The 18,055-nt window shown below is 60.6% G+C and overlaps 5 protein-coding genes across 6 annotated transcripts; 2 read left to right on the top strand and 3 right to left on the bottom strand.

Annotated features, from left to right (window-relative positions):
• SDRG_05668 lies at positions 1-2,187 on the top strand. Of its 2 annotated transcripts, XM_008611396.1 has the most exons (9): positions 1-255; positions 301-508; positions 556-731; positions 778-1,062; positions 1,105-1,229; positions 1,272-1,378; positions 1,425-1,562; positions 1,608-1,784; positions 1,841-2,187. In XM_008611396.1, the coding sequence occupies exons 1-9, from the start codon at positions 113-115 to the stop codon at positions 2,087-2,089; spliced, it is 1,608 nt and encodes a 535-aa protein (XP_008609618.1). In that variant the 5' UTR covers positions 1-112; the 3' UTR covers positions 2,090-2,187. The 2 variants fall into 2 exon arrangements, with proteins under 2 accessions (XP_008609618.1, XP_008609619.1); XM_008611397.1 differs by having other exon boundaries at positions 778-1,229; positions 1,608-2,187.
• SDRG_05667 (hypothetical protein) lies at positions 2,120-3,996 on the bottom strand. Its single transcript, XM_008611395.1, has 2 exons — positions 2,393-3,996; positions 2,120-2,349 (listed from the first exon to the last, which is right to left on the bottom strand). Exons 1-2 carry the CDS (start codon positions 3,908-3,910, stop codon positions 2,206-2,208), a joined length of 1,662 nt encoding a protein of 553 aa, XP_008609617.1. The 5' UTR covers positions 3,911-3,996; the 3' UTR covers positions 2,120-2,205.
• A 567-nt stretch (positions 3,997-4,563) lies between these two features.
• SDRG_05666 (hypothetical protein) lies at positions 4,564-5,497 on the top strand (the record flags this gene model as incomplete). Its single annotated transcript, XM_008611394.1, has 2 exons — positions 4,564-5,055; positions 5,105-5,497. The coding sequence occupies 2 exons, from the start codon at positions 4,564-4,566 to the stop codon at positions 5,495-5,497; spliced, it is 885 nt and encodes a 294-aa protein (XP_008609616.1).
• A 92-nt stretch (positions 5,498-5,589) lies between these two features.
• Positions 5,590-14,743, bottom strand: SDRG_05665 (hypothetical protein; the record flags this gene model as incomplete). The annotated part of the gene is made up of 24 exons (XM_008611393.1): positions 5,590-6,159; positions 6,211-7,659; positions 7,704-8,091; positions 8,135-8,242; positions 8,285-8,409; positions 8,450-8,573; positions 8,618-9,195; positions 9,245-9,617; positions 9,666-9,795; positions 9,840-10,101; positions 10,151-10,579; positions 10,626-10,743; positions 10,790-11,199; positions 11,254-11,415; positions 11,464-11,962; positions 12,012-12,274; positions 12,316-12,478; positions 12,522-12,607; positions 12,650-12,730; positions 12,771-13,112; positions 13,167-13,614; positions 13,659-13,789; positions 13,833-14,296; positions 14,344-14,743. The coding sequence occupies 24 exons, from the start codon at positions 14,741-14,743 to the stop codon at positions 5,590-5,592; spliced, it is 8,103 nt and encodes a 2,700-aa protein (XP_008609615.1).
• A 109-nt stretch (positions 14,744-14,852) lies between these two features.
• Positions 14,853-16,659, bottom strand: SDRG_05664 (hypothetical protein). Its single transcript, XM_008611392.1, has 5 exons — positions 16,247-16,659; positions 15,804-16,200; positions 15,341-15,751; positions 15,175-15,294; positions 14,853-15,123 (listed from the first exon to the last, which is right to left on the bottom strand). The coding sequence occupies exons 1-5, from the start codon at positions 16,601-16,603 to the stop codon at positions 14,951-14,953; spliced, it is 1,458 nt and encodes a 485-aa protein (XP_008609614.1). The 5' UTR covers positions 16,604-16,659; the 3' UTR covers positions 14,853-14,950.
• Positions 16,660-18,055: the final 1,396 nt, after the last annotated feature.

The following is an 18,055-nucleotide window of genomic DNA, read 5'->3' as shown; positions in this document are numbered from 1 at the left end:
GCCCTATACGAGCACACCGTCGTCGCTCGGTCTCCAGGCGGTCGCGGGCTTGCTCTCGTCGTCGCCGCCGCCACCGACCTCGGTCTCGGGTGTGTTCAAGTACGTCGATGCGATGATGACGGCGCTCGGAGCCTTTGGCGCGAGTCCGTGGAGCCAGCGAACGCACGTGCAGGTGGCCGCGCGCGCCAACGCCAACGCCTACTTTGAGGGGAATGGTCTGCTCGGCAGCATGACGGACAGCAACGTCTCTCGCACGTACGCTGCGACTCCATACTTGTATATGGACACCATCCGGGATAGGACGTGGGTCGCTGCGTTCCACGCGCCGTCCAACGTCTCGGCCTTGGACATTTGCGCCGACGCCAACGACCGCCCGCTCTTTTGCGAAAAGACGTGGGCGTACTGCGCGTGGATCCAGCAGACGCCGAGCGCGTCGCCCAACGACCGCTGCGACGCCGAGAACCTCTGGAGTGCGGTCCATGCCAACGTCATCGCCTTGAGCCATCCCGTCCATCATACCTTGGTATCAGCAGCCGCTCACATGCAGCTGCGTAGGGCGATCGCGTCGATGTGGTGACGATCGAGTCCGAGTCGGACCCGATCACGTACAGTGGCAGCGGCGTCCTTCTCTCGCGCAGCACGTACGACGTGATCGTGCTCACGCGCACCCTTCGCTGCGACAGCAGTGGCGTGTGCCACACGACACGCGTCCACGACTACCGCTACGAAGGGTGCGGCTCACAGGATCTCGTTCCATCCGACCGTGAACGATACTAGGGCGATTGCCGTCACGGACGTTGAAGAGTGGTTCTCGACTGTGCGGCTCTTGCGCGTGACGGGCCAGAGCTACAATATCCTGCGCTTTCTGTGCCTCATGCTCGGCTCTGTCGCCGCGTCGCGCGCCAATAGTCTGTGGGGACGCGTCAAGGACGGTCTCTCGATGCTCTCGCGCATCCCGCCACAAGTCGTCGTCTACGGCAGCTGGATTCCGCTGCTCTGCTACACGCTCGCGCTCATGATCGACGCGACCATGTTTCACTCGATCACGTGGACCGATCTCGGGTTAGTAGCGCTACGTGTTGTCTTGACTGCCTGTCTGTATAGGAACGCGTCGGTCTCGGACTGGGCCGAATTGGCCGCCATCCACCTGCGCAATACGTGGCTCATGGCGCTCCTCGTGCGCATCGCCTTCTTCTTCCGCATCGGCGCAACGTGGAACACGCCGACAGGTCCGTACTGACCATGCTAGAGCGTATATCGACGAGGCGTAGAGTGGTGGGGCATCAAAGGCCACATGTACGGCCTCGTCTCGCTCGCGTCGTTCTTCTTCATCGTCAAAGACCCACCTCCGATGAGCGCGCTGGTCGCGTCATGGCCGGTACCTCTTCTCGTGTCGCGATGGCGGTTGCGTCAAGTGCATGTAGATGGAGGCGTCGTCGGCCGTCGCTCTCATCCACCCCAATGTTTTCACAGCCTGGAACACCAAGATGGGCGGGTTGTATGCGGAAGGCATGGCGATCCTCGTCGTGCTGGGGCTCGCGAGCGGCGGCTGCTTTTTCTACGTAGGCTCTGTACAATCGCCGAGGTCACGTTGTGATGGACTGTAGTGGTTGGGGCCGCGCGTCTGCGACGGCTTTCGGCGCGGCCCGCACGTGCCCAGAATGCCGCTGCTCTATTTCGCAAAGTCGACTGCGATCCCAGCGGCCGCCGGTGTCCTCTGGGACGCGACGTTCTTGAGCGTGAGCTGGGACGCGGACGTCCTCCTTCCAGCGAGCGCCTTCCAGGTACGATTGGTTGCTTGGTCGATTCTCTCATTTCTTATTTTCGTTTGGGAGCGCAGGACACCAAGGACCGGCACCGACTCATCAACATTGTGGCGCTCACAGATCCGCTCAACTACCTCTGGCTGCACTTTCACGCGACACGGATTGCGCTCAACAAGTACCGCGTCGAGGGGACTACGGATGTCTTTTGGCACCCAGCGCCCGAGCACAAGATCAACGCCGACCGCGAAAACGACAAGGTGACGCTCGTCGCAACGTGTCTCGTCAAGCGCCTGTCGTGGCGCGACTGGGTCGACTGCCGCTAAGAAAGTGAGAGGTCGCGTCGACGATATCGAGTCGTTTTGTGTTTATAAACAAGAAACCGAGTGAACAACATGAAAACTGCTGCATATTTGAACGACGAGCATGAAACCTGGTGCGTTTAAAAGAGAACGAGGGACGAGCGAACACCAGCCTTTGTCTGCGCTGCGCCGCGCGCCGACTTGAGCCAGCATGTGCCGCCATTGTCGTTGCTCCATACATAGGCTTGGCACGTCCAGTTGTTTCGGCACAGACTGCAACAGTCCTACAACACAAGAGTCGTTCTAGTGCGTCAACGTGACGCCTACCTCGGCCGCCACCGCCACTGCCGACCCGATGTCAAAGCCCACAAAATCAACGTTGTCTTGGAGACTTGAGCACTTGCGGACGCGGGCGGACGTCACCGCCGCATTGGCCGAGGTTACCATGCGTGCGTTCTTGAGGTAGCACGTACGGTCCGCCCAACTGAAGGCGTTGCAGTTGGCCATGGCCGTGCACGGCGCGCAACAGTCGGTTGGCGTGTCCGCATACACGGAGCCGATGTCGTAGCCGACATAGTCGATGCCGACATCGAGCGTCAGCAGTTGGCACACGGCCAGCGACGGCGGCGTCAACACGACTGCGGTTGCCCCGTTGCTCACGACGGGCGACCGATAGCCCGACTTGAGCCAGCACATGCCACCGGTGGGCGTACTGGTCCACACGACGGCCGCACACGCGTCCATCGCGCCACACTTGCCGACGCAGTCGATGGCAGCACCCACTGGCGTCGACGCGACGTCTTGGTTTACAAAGTCGGTATGGGCATAAAACTCACTTGGCGCCGCGAGACGAACCCACTGCGTCGTCGTGCCCGTGTTGCACGGTGCAAGCGTCACACCCGCGACTGGGCTATCCAAGCAAAGACCCAGGTTCCGCTGTACGATGCGATACGTTCGAAAGTCGATGCGCCATGCTTGGCTGCTCTGCCCTGCGTCGCACAGAAGCGTCTGCACACGATAGCGTCCGTCCGACGTGCGCTGGTACGCAAGGCACTGGCCGTTGCTCCCGACGGCGAGCGCCCCCGTGTCGACCGTGTAGGTCCATTTCGCATTCGCCACAAAGGCAAAGGGCGACACGTAGATGCTCGCATAGTACTCGGTGAGGACTGATCCGGCAGCCGTAAAGATAGCATAGTCTGAAAACACTGTCGATCGCAGAAGTGGGGACGTCGGCGGTTGCTGTCGGGTGGTTGGTCGTGGTGCCACCGTCGGAGCCGTCGTTGGCGGCGATGACGTAGCGCGAGGCGTCGCCAACGGCGTTGGTGTCGGTGGGCGTTTGGTGGTTGGTCGTGGCGCCACCGACGGGGCAATCGTTGGCGGCGGTGACGACGGTCGCGGCGAAACAGACGTGGGTGGCGCACTTGTTTGGACGACGCCAGGTGTCGCGGAAGGGCCAAACCATACCTGGCTTGGCGTTGGCGGCTGGATGCTGGGTCTCTGGATGGCCGCGATGGTTGGTGGAGCGGGCGGTGATTCCGTCGTCGTGGCATTCCATGGCACGCACTCGGAAAACCACTGGTTCCACGCGTAGCAGCTCCAGCCGTCGGCGCAGCTCTCGTCTCCGTCAAACTCGCCGCCACCACATTGCTTCCATGCGCGCAGATCGTTGAGAAGGAAGTCGATCGGTGGCAGCTTGGGGCGGCAGCGGGCAACAGCCGGTGCGTCTGTGACACATTCAAAGGCGGCGTCGCAACAGGTTGAAGTGGCGTCGCATGTCCCGTAGTTCCATCCACAGCCACCGCCGGTTGGCAGTAGCGTCATACTCGTACTCGAGAGACTCGGCATTCGCAAGGTCGAGCGACTCGCGACCCGTAGCCGTCACGGATCTTGCTGCGGTTCGATCGCCGTCATGCGTTGAACCGCTCCGTCGTTTCCCAAAACTACCTCAACTTCAACGTCATGTATCCATAGTGTCTCATTCCTACCCCGGTGGTCCTCTGACACGACCAAGATTCGGGTGTGTTTATACGACTGGTGGTGTCGTGTAAGCGTGGTGGCGTGCGCTGCCTATGGTCATCGGTCTGGTCCGACCCAAAGAGACTGCAGCGAACAGCGTGGGCGTTTGCTTGGCCTTAACCGCCGTGCACAAATGCAGCTGCAGTGCCCGTGCATTTGCTATTGAGGTAGAACTGGGAAATTGATGAGGGCGGTTCTATTTTTTTCTAGAAATTAATTCTACATACAAAGACATACTGCGACTTGCGCAATACAATAAAGGATGTGGAACGAGTGGGTGTCATGGCGGTGAACTGCAATGTGGTTTTAGCCAATCACATCTCGTTCTGGCCGGGATTTCGACCAATCCACCAATCACGAGGCGGCAACTGATTGGGGAAACACACAAAGTGTTGAAGGCAAGGTATCTTGCGTACGGTGTACTCCCCAGCATCACTGAAGAAATCTCTCGGTTCCCTCATTCCGCCTTCTTCTACGCCCCCATGACTTCGACGACGACGACGCTGCCCCACCCGTCTGCGCTTTTGCCGACGCCTGCCAAGAAGAAGATCCCGCTTGTCGGAAAGCTCGCGGTCGGTGGCTTTGCCGGCGTCATTGGTGTCTCGGCCACCTTCCCGATCGACATTGTCAAGACCAACCTGCAGAGCTCGACCAACTTTACGGGACCGGTGCACTGCTTCAAGACGCTGCTGGCGCGCGACGGCGTCCGCGGTCTCTTCCGCGGTTTGCCGCCGACGCTGGTCGGTGTCATCCCCGAGAAGGCCATCAAGCTCGCGGTCAACGACTACCTCCGCGAAGTGCTCGACCCGAACGACACGGGCGTGCTGCCGCTGCACAAGCAGGTGCTCGCGGGCGCTGGCGCCGGTTTCTGCCAAGTGATTGCGACCAACCCGATGGAAATTGTCAAGATCCGCATCCAAACCCAAGATCGGCTGCCGCTGGCCGAGCGCAAGACTGCGATGGGAGTCGTCAAGGTACCTTCCACCACAGTCCTTATCGTTGCACAAAGCTCATGTATACTAGGACTTGGGCCTCCGAGGGCTGTACAAGGGCACGTCGGCGTGCCTCTTGCGCGATATCCCGTACGCGATCGTCTTCTTCCCCACGTACGCGACGCTCCGCGACGCGGCGGCCGACGAGAGCGGCCACGCGTCCATGCTGGCCATTGTTGCCGCAGGGTGCGCGGCCGGTGCGGGCGCAGCGGCGATCGCGACGCCGGCCGATGTCATCAAGACGAAGCGGCAAATGATCGGCGCCAACTACAAGGGCACGATCGACTGCTTCCAGCAGGTGTTTGCGGCCGGCGGCGTCGGCGCGCTCTTCAAGGGCGTCGTGCCACGTATGATGGTCCAAGCGCCGCTCTTTGGCATCACGCTCCTCGCCTTTGAAGTGCAAAAGGCCTACATGGAAAAGTAGAGAGTCCCAACTCTCGTATTCGGATCCTTGCGATAGTCGTTAGCTGCATACTATTCTTTAACACAAATCCCGCCCCGTGGCCCGCACGCGCGCTACGGGGTACCCTCCGGTGTTGTTTGTGGTGTCACCTGGTACTGTCGCCAGAGCTCGGCGACGACGTAGAACGACGGCAAGCCGACGGTAACCGCATCCGGCAGCACGTCGTCCGGCAAGTGCAAAGTCGACGCCAGCGACGACCAAAAGGCGCGTACACGACCAACGTCGGTCGCTGCTGCCTTCGCCATACCCTTGTCGTACGCGGTCTTGAGCTTGTGCAAGGCCTTCGTCGGCAGTGTCAAATAGCCGCGATCGGCGGTGCTCTCGGCATCGGCCGCTTCCATGCGCTCCCACTCGAGCGCGGCCTTGGCGCTGTGCAGAGCCATGGCCGCTTGCCGGTCCGCCATGCGCGCTTGGATCGATGACAGCGTGTGCTTTTGCAGCCGTGCCAGAACCATGGTCTCGGCGAGCGCGTCGACCTTTGTGAACGGAGCGGCAGGGTGTGGAAACGGCGCAAATGGGTGGGGCAACGGCTCAACTGTCGGCGGCGCAATGCTCGTCACCGCCACCGACCGCGTCGGCGCCAAGAAGGCGAGGCACCGCCGGCCGTTGCGATGACAAAGAGTCTAGAGCAACACGAGTCAAGTCACATCATCCATTGTCTAGTGATGACGCACCAGGTGCGGAAGGCAGTGGACAGCGAGGGTGGCCCACGCGTCGCCGTGCACAGGCCGTCGCGGCACGAGGATGCGCATGTCGTCGACACCAATCGTGACGCGGTAGTCGTGCGTACGTGATGACGCATCGTATGCGTCAACGACAAGCGCTGTCGGGTGCTCGATGTTGTTGACGCGCACATCGACGTGCAGTGGGACCATGTGGGAAGTGATAACGTCATCGCTCTCGCCAGTCTTGGGCTGGTCGAGCGGCACGGAGAGGCTGCCCGAATAGACGCGTGCAAGGTCCAATGGCTTGGTTGCGAGGACGCCCGAGCCCGTTTCCACTGCGATGGCATCGAGCAATCGCTGCGCTGCGAGCTCTGGCAGCGACATGTCGCCTCCGTGAACCTGCCTCGCGTACCCGTCGAGCAGCTCGAGCGCATTACGAGACACTTTGTACTGGCAGAGCGTTGAGAGCTCCGTGCCAGGCGGCCCGCTATCGTTGCGGGTCACTGCGACGACTGGCGCGGGGCGCGGCAGATGCGACTGGTTGGGCTTGGCGGCTCGTGCGAGTCGCATGCGGTCGCTGGCGTAGGTGCGCCAGGCAGCGATGGGCTTGGCGCCGCGGCGAGGCACCACCTTCTTCTTTGCTGTCGCGAACTCGGACGTCCACTGCGTCGCCAGCACCAGGTCATGGAAATGCTGCAACGTCGTCGTGAAGAGCGCAGGGCCGTACACCACAACAGCATCGTTGGCGAGCGTCGTCGCTCGAACATTGACGTCGGTCCCCGACCGCGCTGCAAAGAGCGTGCCGTAGAGTGCCGGGATCACGGCGATAGGAGATGAGCCGAGCACGGACGCAGCCACGTCGGGTGTCCATGTATCGGCAAAGACCTCGTCGATACCGAGCGATGCATCGACATGGAGGAGCATGCCGTACTCGGACATGACGTGCTCACTGGGCGCTGGTGAGCTCGCAACGCAGCTGGTACCACTAGCTATCGTCGTCGTTGTCGCTGGAAGCCCGTCGGGATCGCATGCGAGATGAAAGTACCCCGCCACGTCAGTGTCCGCCAACTGGGCGGCGTCGTCCAGGGCTAGGGCAACCGCCGTGTCAACAACGTCAAGGGCGCGTTGCAGCGCATCTCGCCGCAGAAACCCAGAGGGACCGCTCTGCAAAAGCGCTCCCACACCTTCAAACGTAGTGAGACGACGGAGCGTTTGGAAAAGGAACTGCCGCTCATGTCGTGCGGCGACCAGATGGGCCCAGAGCTGCGCCATGGTCGCGGATGCGTCCGTGTCGGTCACCGCAAATGACTGTGCGAGCCAGTTGAGTGCCTTGGTGTTGATCGCGGATGGAGACAGCGCTGGTAGGCGATGGTCCACCTCCTGGACAAAGCCGGCAACCGATATGAAGTGGGTCAGTAGGACGCCGATTGTTTTGCAGTAGGCTTCGACTTGCCAGACCTACTCGCATGAGCGTCGCTGGAAGATACATAGGACAAGAGTACTTCGCTGGCATCGGTCACGTAAATGTAGACAAAAAACTGCAGTGGTCGAGCAAATGCGCCGACGACGGCGGTTGTCGCCAGCGTTGCGGCCGCGTTGGGCCGGTAGATGGTCGTGGCGGGCTTGAGGTAGACGCAGCTCGATGCATACGGCGGCGCCTCGAGCCACTCGATAGCATGCCCGACGCTGAGTGCATACTCTTGAAGCCCGCTGTCGCCTCCAGCAACTTCGTGCACCGCCATGGTTAGAATGTACTGCATCGCACGGAGCGAGCACTGCCGTCGGTGCTGTGTCTCCAAGACCGATGCCACCACGACTGTCGACGCTGCCAAGTCGGCTTGAAGATCCCGCAGCCGACGATGGTACTGTCGCAGTGCAGCGTGGATGGCGCTATGCCCAAGTAAATTCGTGTTTATACCAGTGTATACCGTACCCGCGCCGAGCATGGAGGATCGAGAGGTGTGTGCGCGCTTCTTCAGCAGCCATGGCAGCCCGCTGCTTGCCTTCCTGGCGCGCTTCCCACTCTTGAAAGAGCTCCCGCCTACGCGCTACCGTCACCACGAGCCTCGCTGCAAGAGGGTACCGCAGGCGAAGCACCATGGCACCGTGGCGCGGCAGCACTTCGATTTTGGCTTGCAGGTCGCGATGTGCGTCGAGTATGTAGTCGGTTGCATACACACAGCGACGCATCTTGTCCTGTAGCGGAACCTACCGCCCATCCGCAGTCCACTCCTTGGCTGTGACATACCTCGTGCGTTAGCACCACCGTGGCCGCCGACGCCAGTGCATGCCGCAGCTTCTTGGCGTCGATGAGGCATGCCCACAGCCGCGCGGTCTCCGGGTCCATCGGGCGCAGCGGGTTGCGCCAGCGCCTACACATAGCCATGCACCTCTTGTCCGTGCACGCAACTCGTACGTGGTGGTCTCGATCCACGCGTTAAAGGCCGAGATCGCGGCCGAGAGCGCATCGCCGTCCGTCGCTACGTGCGGTGATGACGGCGCCAACGTCACCATATCGGCCAGCTTGGCAAACATCTCGGCGCCAGGTGCCATGTTTGGAAACAAGATGCGGCAGCCGTGCGCGTCGATCGATATCTCTCCTCGAAGCGGCGCGTGAGCGTGGTGGTCGCTGACAACACGCAGTCGGAGGCCCAGCCACGCATCTTGGCGAATCGTGATGAGAAGGTACCGGTCGCAGACAAAGCGGACGCCGCGCCACACAATTTTGTCAGACGATCGAGCAAACAGCAGCCCATGCGTCGCATGGATCGTCAAGTGCTGCAAGAGCGGTACAAACACCGCGTCTGCGTACTTGTTGGTGCGGACACATGCAAGCCAATGACCGAGCTTCTCGGGCGACCACCGCAGCGCATGAATCGACGCGGCGAGCGGGACAGCGACCGTCCAGTGGTTCCGCGAGCGAGGCTCGTACACGAGGATGCAAAGGTCGCCGTAGTTTTCAAAGATGAGCACGTGGCACCGGCGTCCGTCCACCTACACAGTGGACTCTGTGACCTTCTCGTGGTCGACGCAAAGAACGTACGTTGGCCGCTTGCCGATAGACCTCGTCACCGCGGCCGCGCTTGCGACCTGCGAGCACGTCGTGCCACCAATGGCTTTGGAGAAGCCGTCGGTGGAGCACTTCGCGGAGTCGAAAATACGCCAGCCGCGTCACGTCAATCTCGGCTGTAAACGTGTTGAGACGCACGAGCGCCATCAAAATATGGGCCCGGGCCGTCATGACGAGGCGCTTTTGCATCATGGCGTTGCCGTGACGCGTCTTGGCTGCGGCGATCGCATGTTGCTTCGTAAAGATGGCCAAATGAGGGTCCCGGAACCGCGGGCAGTCGACGAGCAAGTGCAGGAAACGCCACTCGACCCACGTATCCACCGTCTTGGCGTCGGTTGGACGGTACCTACATAGACGCATTGTCGACGAGCGAACCGTTGACCAACGTTCGTACGCTGTGACAAGGACGCCTTCGTCGCGCTCCGTCGACTCGGCCAGCATGCGCACTTGCAGCATCCAGAGCTCTTGGCGCCTGGCATCGTGGGGAATCGGGTCCATCCGCACCATTCTTGCCCTTGCCGCCACTGAGGACATTATGCTTTAGCCAAATAAAAAGGTAGAGACGTACGCAGGTTGTAGGCAAATCGGCGACGATACACGGCCGCGTGGAGGGCGGTGGGTCGTCCGTGGTAGTGCTGTAAGACGGGGCCGTCTAAAAGCACCAGCGTGCGGCGGATGGGCACGGATGCAAACTGGCGCAGCGTCAGGAGCGAGTTGAGCACTCGAGTCGTCGCCCGCAGCATGAGCAGCGCGGCTGTCGCCATGGCGCGGTAGTCGTTTGCGAGCAGTCGTGTGCGCTTGGCGTCGGCCGCAACACCATCGTACCGCTCCTATGTCCTAGTCAACACACTACACTAGACTAAGAATCAAAGGATCTACTTTGGCGTGGGCTGTGAGCGCTCGTGCGCTTGCCTCGTCCATGTCGGCGTGGAACCACGCATGCCGAGCGGCTTGAAACTGAGCTTCTTTCTCAACCACGTCGCGTGCTGACTGGCGCTTTGCGACGAGGAGGCGCCAGTTGTTGGCGTTCTCGAGCGGGTCCCACGACGCTTCGCCGGCAAACGTCGTCCGGCCCTTCTCAGAGAACGCAACAGCCGCCTTGGCATGCACGGAGGCCGACGTGAGGGTGCTCACCGACCGCTCGACTTGCGCGAGCGTTTTCTGGTACACGGTCCACGCGCTTTTTTTGCGGTGCAAACTGTCGGTATGCAGTGCCCGCCAAGCCGTATACTGCGACCATTTGGTCGCGGCGAGGGCCTCGCGGGAGGCAGCGAGGGTCTCAGCCGCGCTGGCGGCCGCGTGGGCCCGCTATGAGATCCCTATTGACAACTTGATACAGTATATCCTGTCGTACCGCAGCCTCGCGGATCGGGTCCCAGCTCGTGCGCGGCCGACCACCGATGGCGTTGAGGTCGTACCCGAGGATGCGGTCGGTCGGCAGCGAGAGCAAGTCGCACGCGCGCCGAAGATTGCTACGTGCAACTTTCAAACTATCAAGTTGAAACAACCTCTATGTACCCGTCCACATGCGGGCGCACACGCTGGCGCAGTTGTTCGTTGCCAATCAAAATGCGGTAGATGTCGTTGGTTGCAGGGTTGTACGCGCGCACGAGGATGCGTTCGGGATCCCGGCGCTTGCCGCAGTAGCAAAGGCTTCTCTCTTGACGAAAGCGAAAGCTCTCGAGTTGCACACTGCGGTGGTACGCCATGCGCAAGCAGTGGCTGCACGGGGTGCGGCGATGATCGACGTCATCGTTGGTCGTGTCGTAGTGGTCCATCGAATGGTATGTCACGATGACGTGCTCGCCGTCCAACTTGAGGCACGTCGACACGACGCCGTCACGGAGGCGCTGCGTTGCCCGCTGGGTCGCGGCGGCCACGACGGCCGCGTACAGCCCGTTGGCGACGCTGGCGACGGTTTGTTCAAACTAGAATCCAAATACGTTGGCATTCGCGCAGGCAATAAGAACATAGTCGCCAACCTGGCGTCGAGCGTGGGCCAGCGTACGCAGTGCAAGCACGCGAAGACGTGCGATCCAGCGTGCGAGCTTCTGGCGCCACCACAACTGCAGCGCCCACGCGGCCGCTGTCATGGCATCGTACTTGGCCAAAAACCGCCGCAAATTCTCCGCCTCCAAGTACACCTACAACAACAGAGTGACATGCATACACTGCTCGACTCTTCCGTGTACCAAGTCCCCGCGCACCACCTCGGCTTCGGCAAGGAGGTCGACCATTGCGCGCCGAGAGAGCGCTTCTAGCGGCTGCTGCATGTAGCTCCGCAGCCGCGCCACAAATGCCGCCCGCGTTTGAATGTTCTTCTTGCCCGTCTCGTGGAGCTTGGACTCGAACGCGTGGTGCCGAATGTGCTTGCCGCGCACGCGAAAGCCTGCCCACTCGCCAAGGTCGGTGCGGCACCAGACGTTTGGGAGCTTGTACGCGCGCGGTGGGCGCACTTGTTCAATGCGAAGCGCCGCGCACCGGTCCCAGTACAGCGCCTGCACGATGCGCATGGTCGGGTCTTCTTCCAAGGGCAGCGTCGACGGCGTCTTCAGCGCGTCCTGCGTCGCAGTGTCGAGTGCATCGAGGTTGTTGCGACTAAGTTCGCGCAAGTACACTTTTTGCGCTTCAAATAGCCGGTGCATGTCGAGTACTTCGTACTGCGTCTCGACGTTGTTCGATGTCAAGCGCCTACAGACCTTACACTATCGCATTGGACTCGAGACCGAGAGGTAGGTACACGAGGTGGTGTGAATTCGCCACATACGTGGCGTCCGTCTCGGGGTGCGTCCACGTCACGAGGTTGTCGGCGTGACGCGTAAAAGCTGCGGTCGGTAAGAGCTCGTTGGGCGATGACGACGGCAACGCAAGCTCGAGGAACCGCTTGGCGTCACGCGGCGTCTCGGTAGGAATCAAAAACGGGTTGCCGTGGAGCGGAAAGGACGGACCGACATAGAGGCGCAAGGGTGTAATGGCCTCGAGGAAGCTCAAGTCCGAGCCCATCTAGACACATTACTTGCATCGTACCGAGTCCTGCATGGTACCTTGAGAAGGTAGTTGACGTTGTGCCAGACGTACGTCGGTATCCACGGCTCGACCTTGGTTTGCGCGCGGGTTCGGCATTCAACGCAGACAGTCTTGGCGCTTGAGCGATGGCGAAGATCGCTCTCGATCGCACAGTGGGCGCCGCACGAGAGAAACACATAGCTAGTTAACATTGCTACGACAATGCTTGGTGGTGCCACTCTACCGCTTGCGGGGCATGTGGTCGACGGTTGTATGCAATCGCCGCGCCTCCGAGACGACTGCACTGTCGTACGCAGCTTCGGCTTGGACCTAATGACATGCAATCGCGGGGTCGTTCAAGTTGGTGTGTACTTTGGTCGGGTAGCATCCCAAGTACCGCACTTGGGTCTCCTTCTCACCGTGCACGTCGGCGTCGCGGCAGTAACGTTTGATCTATCGATATATCGAGTTGAAATATTGATACTGTCCGTACTTTGGACAGAAAGGCGTTGGAGCCGCGATAGAGGTATTTGCCCGTGAGCACGGTGAGGCTCACGCTCCAGCCAAGCGACGAGGATGCGTCGTCGGCAGCCGCGTGTAGCATCGAGAGACGCCCCGAGGCTTGGGCGTGCGTGCGCCACGCTACAATGGCCTCGACAACGCGCACGTTGGCGAGACGCAGGGCGTTGACGACATGCACGAGCTTCTGCACTTGCTTTTTGGTCTCCTGGACCATGTTGGCTTGGTACTTGGACATGGCTTTGGCGCCGACTGCGCGCGCCTGCTCCATGAGAAGCTCGCGCGCCGTGATGGCTTTGAGCGTTGTCAAGTCGAGCTACACGTTACAGCATATTCGGATCATATGCACGGATGTCCACACATCACGTACGTTGGCCTCGAGATCTTCTTGCCATAACGTCATTGCATCCCGCTCGGCGTGGGAGATGTAGTAATGACGTCGCTTGCAGTCGCTCACACGGCACTGCAGTAGCACCCACGCGCGGCAAATCGGCGGCACGGCATGTGCGCGCGACGGCACGAGCGGCATCGGCACCGTCACGTGTGTCTGCACCGTCACAACGTCGTCGACGCTCGACCCGTCGACGGACTGGACCTTGCGGTGGGACTCTTTGATGGCTTCCGCGTGGGTCTTGGCCTTGACCTCTTGCGTTGCGAGCCAGGACCCAATCTGCGACAGGACGTGGAAGTCCTGTTCCGAGTAGCGGGCACGAAGGGGCAGCGGCAGCCCCGTGCTGGCCGGATCGAGATGCTCAAGCTGGCCCGGCGACAGCGCATCCATCTCGGTGCTCCCGAATGATTGTGTCGCCATGCTAAACCTAACCGCCAGCTCTCAGCCGCAGGCGATGATGTGGAAGCGCACCGCTTGCGGAAGAGCTCGAGGCCCGCCACGGACGTGTACTTGTTGGCTTGCTCGAAGCGACCGGAGAGAACATAGATGCCGTTGACCACCTCCATGCCAGCTCCCACGACATCCCATGCTTCGACCGTACCCTTACCACGAACATAAGTCCTCCATCGACCTCGAAGTAGGTACCTTGCGAAACGACACGACCGGGCTCGGCTCGGCGGCGACCGCGGAGCACGCAAGCCAGCGCAGACCATCCACGGGGCGGTCGGTATCCCCGCTGCCTTGGTCGTTTGAGGTTCCACTCGGACTCGGAAGGTACGCGCCGTAGTAGACAACCGTGTCGGAGTTGACTTCGATGCTGCGCCGGCCAATGAGCCACACGTCGCGGGTTGCTGCAGGCAGCGAGGACGACGGCGCTTCGGTCAGCGCAGCCAGTGTGGTGAGGTCACTGTACGGATTCCGCAGCTCCGTGTGTTCGAACGCATGCAGCGCCGCGTCGGCGTCGGCTCGCAGCAAGCGGCTCTCAGTGCGCGTCGCTATAATCGATCGCCACCGCGTCGCCCGCGCGTCAAAGTCCAATTCGGGCGTGAGCTGGTAGAGTGCTTCGACCTGGTCACGGAGGTTCTCTGCCACATCGTCGGCCCGATGCACTACATGTACTTGTAGTATGCCTATCGTTCAGGAGTATAGGACGTACCTTTGCTTTGGACGACATGCAGCGATGCGTCGAGCGTCGCCTTGGCGTCGTGGAACTGCGAGAGCGCGGTCGTGCGCTCGACGAGGGCCGTCATCTCGGCTTCGGGCAGTCGTGGCAAGGCGCGAGGAGTCGCCTTGGGCTGCTTCGTCTCGATGTCACGCTGGAGTGCATGCAACCGGGCTTCCATCATCTGCTCCAAGCTCACGTCGCGGAATGGGACGGGCGGGTCGGGCGCCGCATTGCGCTGGCGGTGCTCGACGCTGCGCTGTGCGATCTTGGACTTGATCGCGCTCAGTCGGTCGGCCATCGAGCTGGTCGCCGCCGGAAGCTCGGGCAGCCGGACGCCGTCACCGCGGTTCTCGTCGTCGCTCCTGCTCGTCCATCGTCCTTGGTGGTCCATCAGCAGAATCGCATCACGACGGTTCACGATCTTGTCTGCGTTGAGATTTAAAAAACATTGTCATGGCACGCTTCAACATACAAACAACAAATGGATTTCGATGCGTATGTTTTTTAAACCTAACGTTGCGTGTATCTAGCCCCTGTCAACCATGCAAAAGCGGTGAAACGCCACATTTCCTGTTCTTTTATACCACAGAGTCATTCTTTAAATAGGCTGCACCGCCGACGACGTCGTCGTCTCGTCGGGCGCCGCCCACACAAGCGAGAAGACGCCCGTGATGAGCTGGTCGGCCAGCGAGAACCCAGACGGGTTCTCCATCTCGTCGCCAGTATCGCGCGTCCCTTCCTGTCCTTCGTCGTCCAGTAGCAAGGTGCCCACTATACCAAAAGCATCATCTGCCAAGCTTCCAAGAGCAAGGCGGTCGCTACCTCGCACGAGCCGATCGAAGGTCAATGTGAGCGGCCGAAAGCCGCCTTGTAGCAATAGCATGATGTGTCGGAACGACGCTTCCTGGATGCGGTGGCCGTTGACCGCGACGAGCTGGTGGCCTGCTCGAGCAAGTCACACCGCGTCGCGAAGGCACATCGAATGTACCTGGCTGGATCTGGGCGGCGTATTCGGCCGGCGTGTCTTCAAGGACACGGCGCACGCACGCGCCTTGATCGACCGGCGTGTTGGGCTGGAAGAGGACGCCGATCGGACGCTTCTCGTGAAACTCAATCGCGTACTGCGACGAGAGCGGCGCGTTGGGCGAGAGCGACGGCTGCAGCTGGATCGGGTGCGAGCGCGGGTCGACCCACGTCGTGACTTTGGAGTGCCGATGGATAAAGTACACGTCGCCCGTGTTGGTGACGCGCATCTCCCAGCCCGGTGGCAACGGTGTCTCGAAGTCCTCGACGCGGTGCGCATGACCGTCGTCCGGCGGCACGAGGTCCTGCGTCTCGGACGTGGGCGGTGAAAGTACGCTTGCGGGGACCGCCGACGCTGCCGTGGCTTCCCGCAGCTCTATAACCCAAAGCATGAGCTCGACGGATAAGAACTCGGAGGATACGCGTACGATGGTCGTTCTGCAGCATCGCAATCGAGTCGCTCTGCGCGATGAGAAGCTTCTCCATGCGGCTGCTGTCGTTCGCTACGTCGTCCAACGTCTCGCGGAGTGCACGGATGAGCTCGTCCTTCTCTTGGATGTGGCGCTCGAGGCGCTGAATGAGCGCACGTGGGCTGAACGATGCCGAAGATGCGAGAGGCGTCGACGTACTCGCCGCTTGCTGCTGGAGCTGGACCTTGTACGCGTGCAGCTTGACCTGCATGTCGTCGATTGTCGTCTTGGCCTGCGCAAGCTCGGCTTCCAGTGGCGCGACCTTGGCGTGGACGAGCGCGTCGACGTCGGCGTGGGCTAGCCAAACCGAGGGTACATTGTTGGACGCATCGAGGACGACCGGTGGTCCAAGAGCCTACGCACCCTTGTTGATGGATCTCATGCGTCGGATGTGCAAGTACCTGGAAATCTCGCCCCATGTCATCTTCGAGGAGCTGCTTCTGGCGGAGGAGCTGGCGCAGTTGGGCGACGAGCGGCGCCGTGACATGGCTCAAAGAAGCCGCCGGCGTGTCGGCGCTACCAACGTTCTCGAGAAGCTTGAGCATGCTGCGCTCGATCGACTGGAGCAGCTGGCTGCTCTGCGTGTGCTTGGCGGTCACGCTCTGCCAGCGCTCGTGCTTGGCGATGGCCGGCTCGTCGTCGCCGTGAGGCGCATCCGGTCGCTCAATGTACCCGTTGATAACGCCCTTGTGCTTGTACACCTCGAGGATCTTGCGGCCATGCGAGATGAGCGCTACTTCTTGCTCGGTCGGGCCCATGGTCGCGCTGCTACGTGGTCTCGCCCGAAGTGGTCGGTACCCTTCCTAGTAATGCCGCCCTCTGATTGGTCAAAATCCACAAAATCCACGCCACATCCGGACAGAAACCGGATATTGATGATACACACAGATCCAAGGAAGCGTCGCATGCACGGGCGGCCTTTCCTGGCGCCAACGACATTGCACTTGTACTCTCCACTACTGAAGCTACGCAGCTCAAGGCTACCTCTGTAGTCTTGCATTATACCTCTGCTACAATGCGGGAAGCAAGAGAATCGTAGTCACCGGGATCTCGACGCGTCAGCGAGCCTGCACTGCGCCGCACTTGACGGGAGTTGAGCGTCGGCTTGGCCATCGCCATGGGTTTCGACTCGTGGAAGATGTCACTGCGCACAATCCGGTCTTAATGTCCTCGGCGCACTTGGGGCAGTCGGCCTTGATATGGGGACGGTCGCCGTAATGTCCAGGCCAGTAGTAGCAGAACGGCGGTGATTGGCCTTGTTGAGTGTGACGGCGCTTGGCGTCGCCACGGCCACCTTGGTTGAGGTTAAACCCGCGTCCACCATGGTTGAACTTGCGCTTGATGTCGTTCTTGTTCTTGCCATGATATCCGGACATCCGGTTGATTCCAGATCCGGTTGCTCGCTGAGCCCAGGGGTGAATAATGGTGAAAGTACTTGATCTACATGTAGTCGAGTACCTACTAGTAGGCTCCCAGAACCTGAGCTGTGCGAGTGGGTTTATCATTTAAAACAACGTTGGCCGTTGGCAACAGCATCTCAAGGTACTCGTTCGGGCCGATGGGCTCATTAGGCAGCATCGGGCGCTGCGAAGAGCGGCGTAGGTGCTCTCAATGTAGCACGCAATCGCCTCGAGCAGGTGTTGCGGAAGCGCTGGGACCATCCCTGCTGTCTGGGCTCGCTTGCTTGGCTTGTCACGAACTCGTTCTCTGCCATCCTGTGATTGGCTGAAATGTTGAAAATGGCGCGAGGAATCTCGATAACCCTTTCTTGATCGCACTTCAAGTCAAGCCGAGCGGACGTCGCGCCTTGAAATCCTTGGCCATCATTCCGTGCGCGCTAGTGGACTGTATCCCACTTCACGCGCCCTGAATCAAGAGCACGGCGCCGAAGGAAGCCGTCGAATGTCCACCTTCCGAGGTGAAATCTGTGGTAGATGAGTAGGTAAGAAGGCTATGTACTACAGTGTACTACCAGCAACATCATAATGGATGTAAATACGTTTCTTTTTTGTCAAATCAACAACTCGACGCCGCAGTCGTGGCAGAACTGGACGAGTGTTAGCTGGTTGTGGTCCATGGCCCACGCAGCTAGCGCGCGCAAAAACTACGCACCGTATCAGGATCATCATCCTTCCCTACAACGTACTGTGGTCTGGTGCGCAGGGTGCAACCCGACAGCGAGTACGAGGCGCAAGGCTTCGAGCACAAAG

This window comes from Saprolegnia diclina (genome assembly GCF_000281045.1).
Source record: "Saprolegnia diclina VS20 unplaced genomic scaffold supercont1.15, whole genome shotgun sequence".
NCBI lineage: Eukaryota > Oomycota > Saprolegniomycetes > Saprolegniales > Saprolegniaceae > Saprolegnia > Saprolegnia diclina.
This window is presented reverse-complemented; position numbering and strand designations above follow the sequence as displayed.

Coding starts and splice junctions, on each gene's coding strand:
- SDRG_05664 (XM_008611392.1), bottom strand. CDS start 16,603: ATGGGCCCGACCGAGCAAGAAGTAGCGCTCATCTCGCATGGCCGCAAG. Junction 16,201..16,246: donor ACATGGGGCGAGATTTCCAG/GTACTTGCACAT, acceptor AAGGGTGCGTAG/GCTCTTGGACCACCGGTCGT. Junction 15,124..15,174: donor CTTCGATCGGCTCGTGCGAG/GTAGCGACCGCC, acceptor CTTTTGGTATAG/TGGGCACCTTGCTACTGGAC.
- SDRG_05668 (XM_008611397.1), top strand. CDS start 113: ATGATGACGGCGCTCGGAGCCTTTGGCGCGAGTCCGTGGAGCCAGCGA. Junction 509..555: donor TCATCGCCTTGAGCCATCCC/GTCCATCATACC, acceptor GCAGCTGCGTAG/GGCGATCGCGTCGATGTGGT. Junction 732..777: donor CACGACTACCGCTACGAAGG/GTGCGGCTCACA, acceptor GAACGATACTAG/GGCGATTGCCGTCACGGACG.
- SDRG_05667 (XM_008611395.1), bottom strand. CDS start 3,910: ATGCCGAGTCTCTCGAGTACGAGTATGACGCTACTGCCAACCGGCGGT. Junction 2,350..2,392: donor CAGTGGCGGTGGCGGCCGAG/GTAGGCGTCACG, acceptor CTTGTGTTGTAG/GACTGTTGCAGTCTGTGCCG.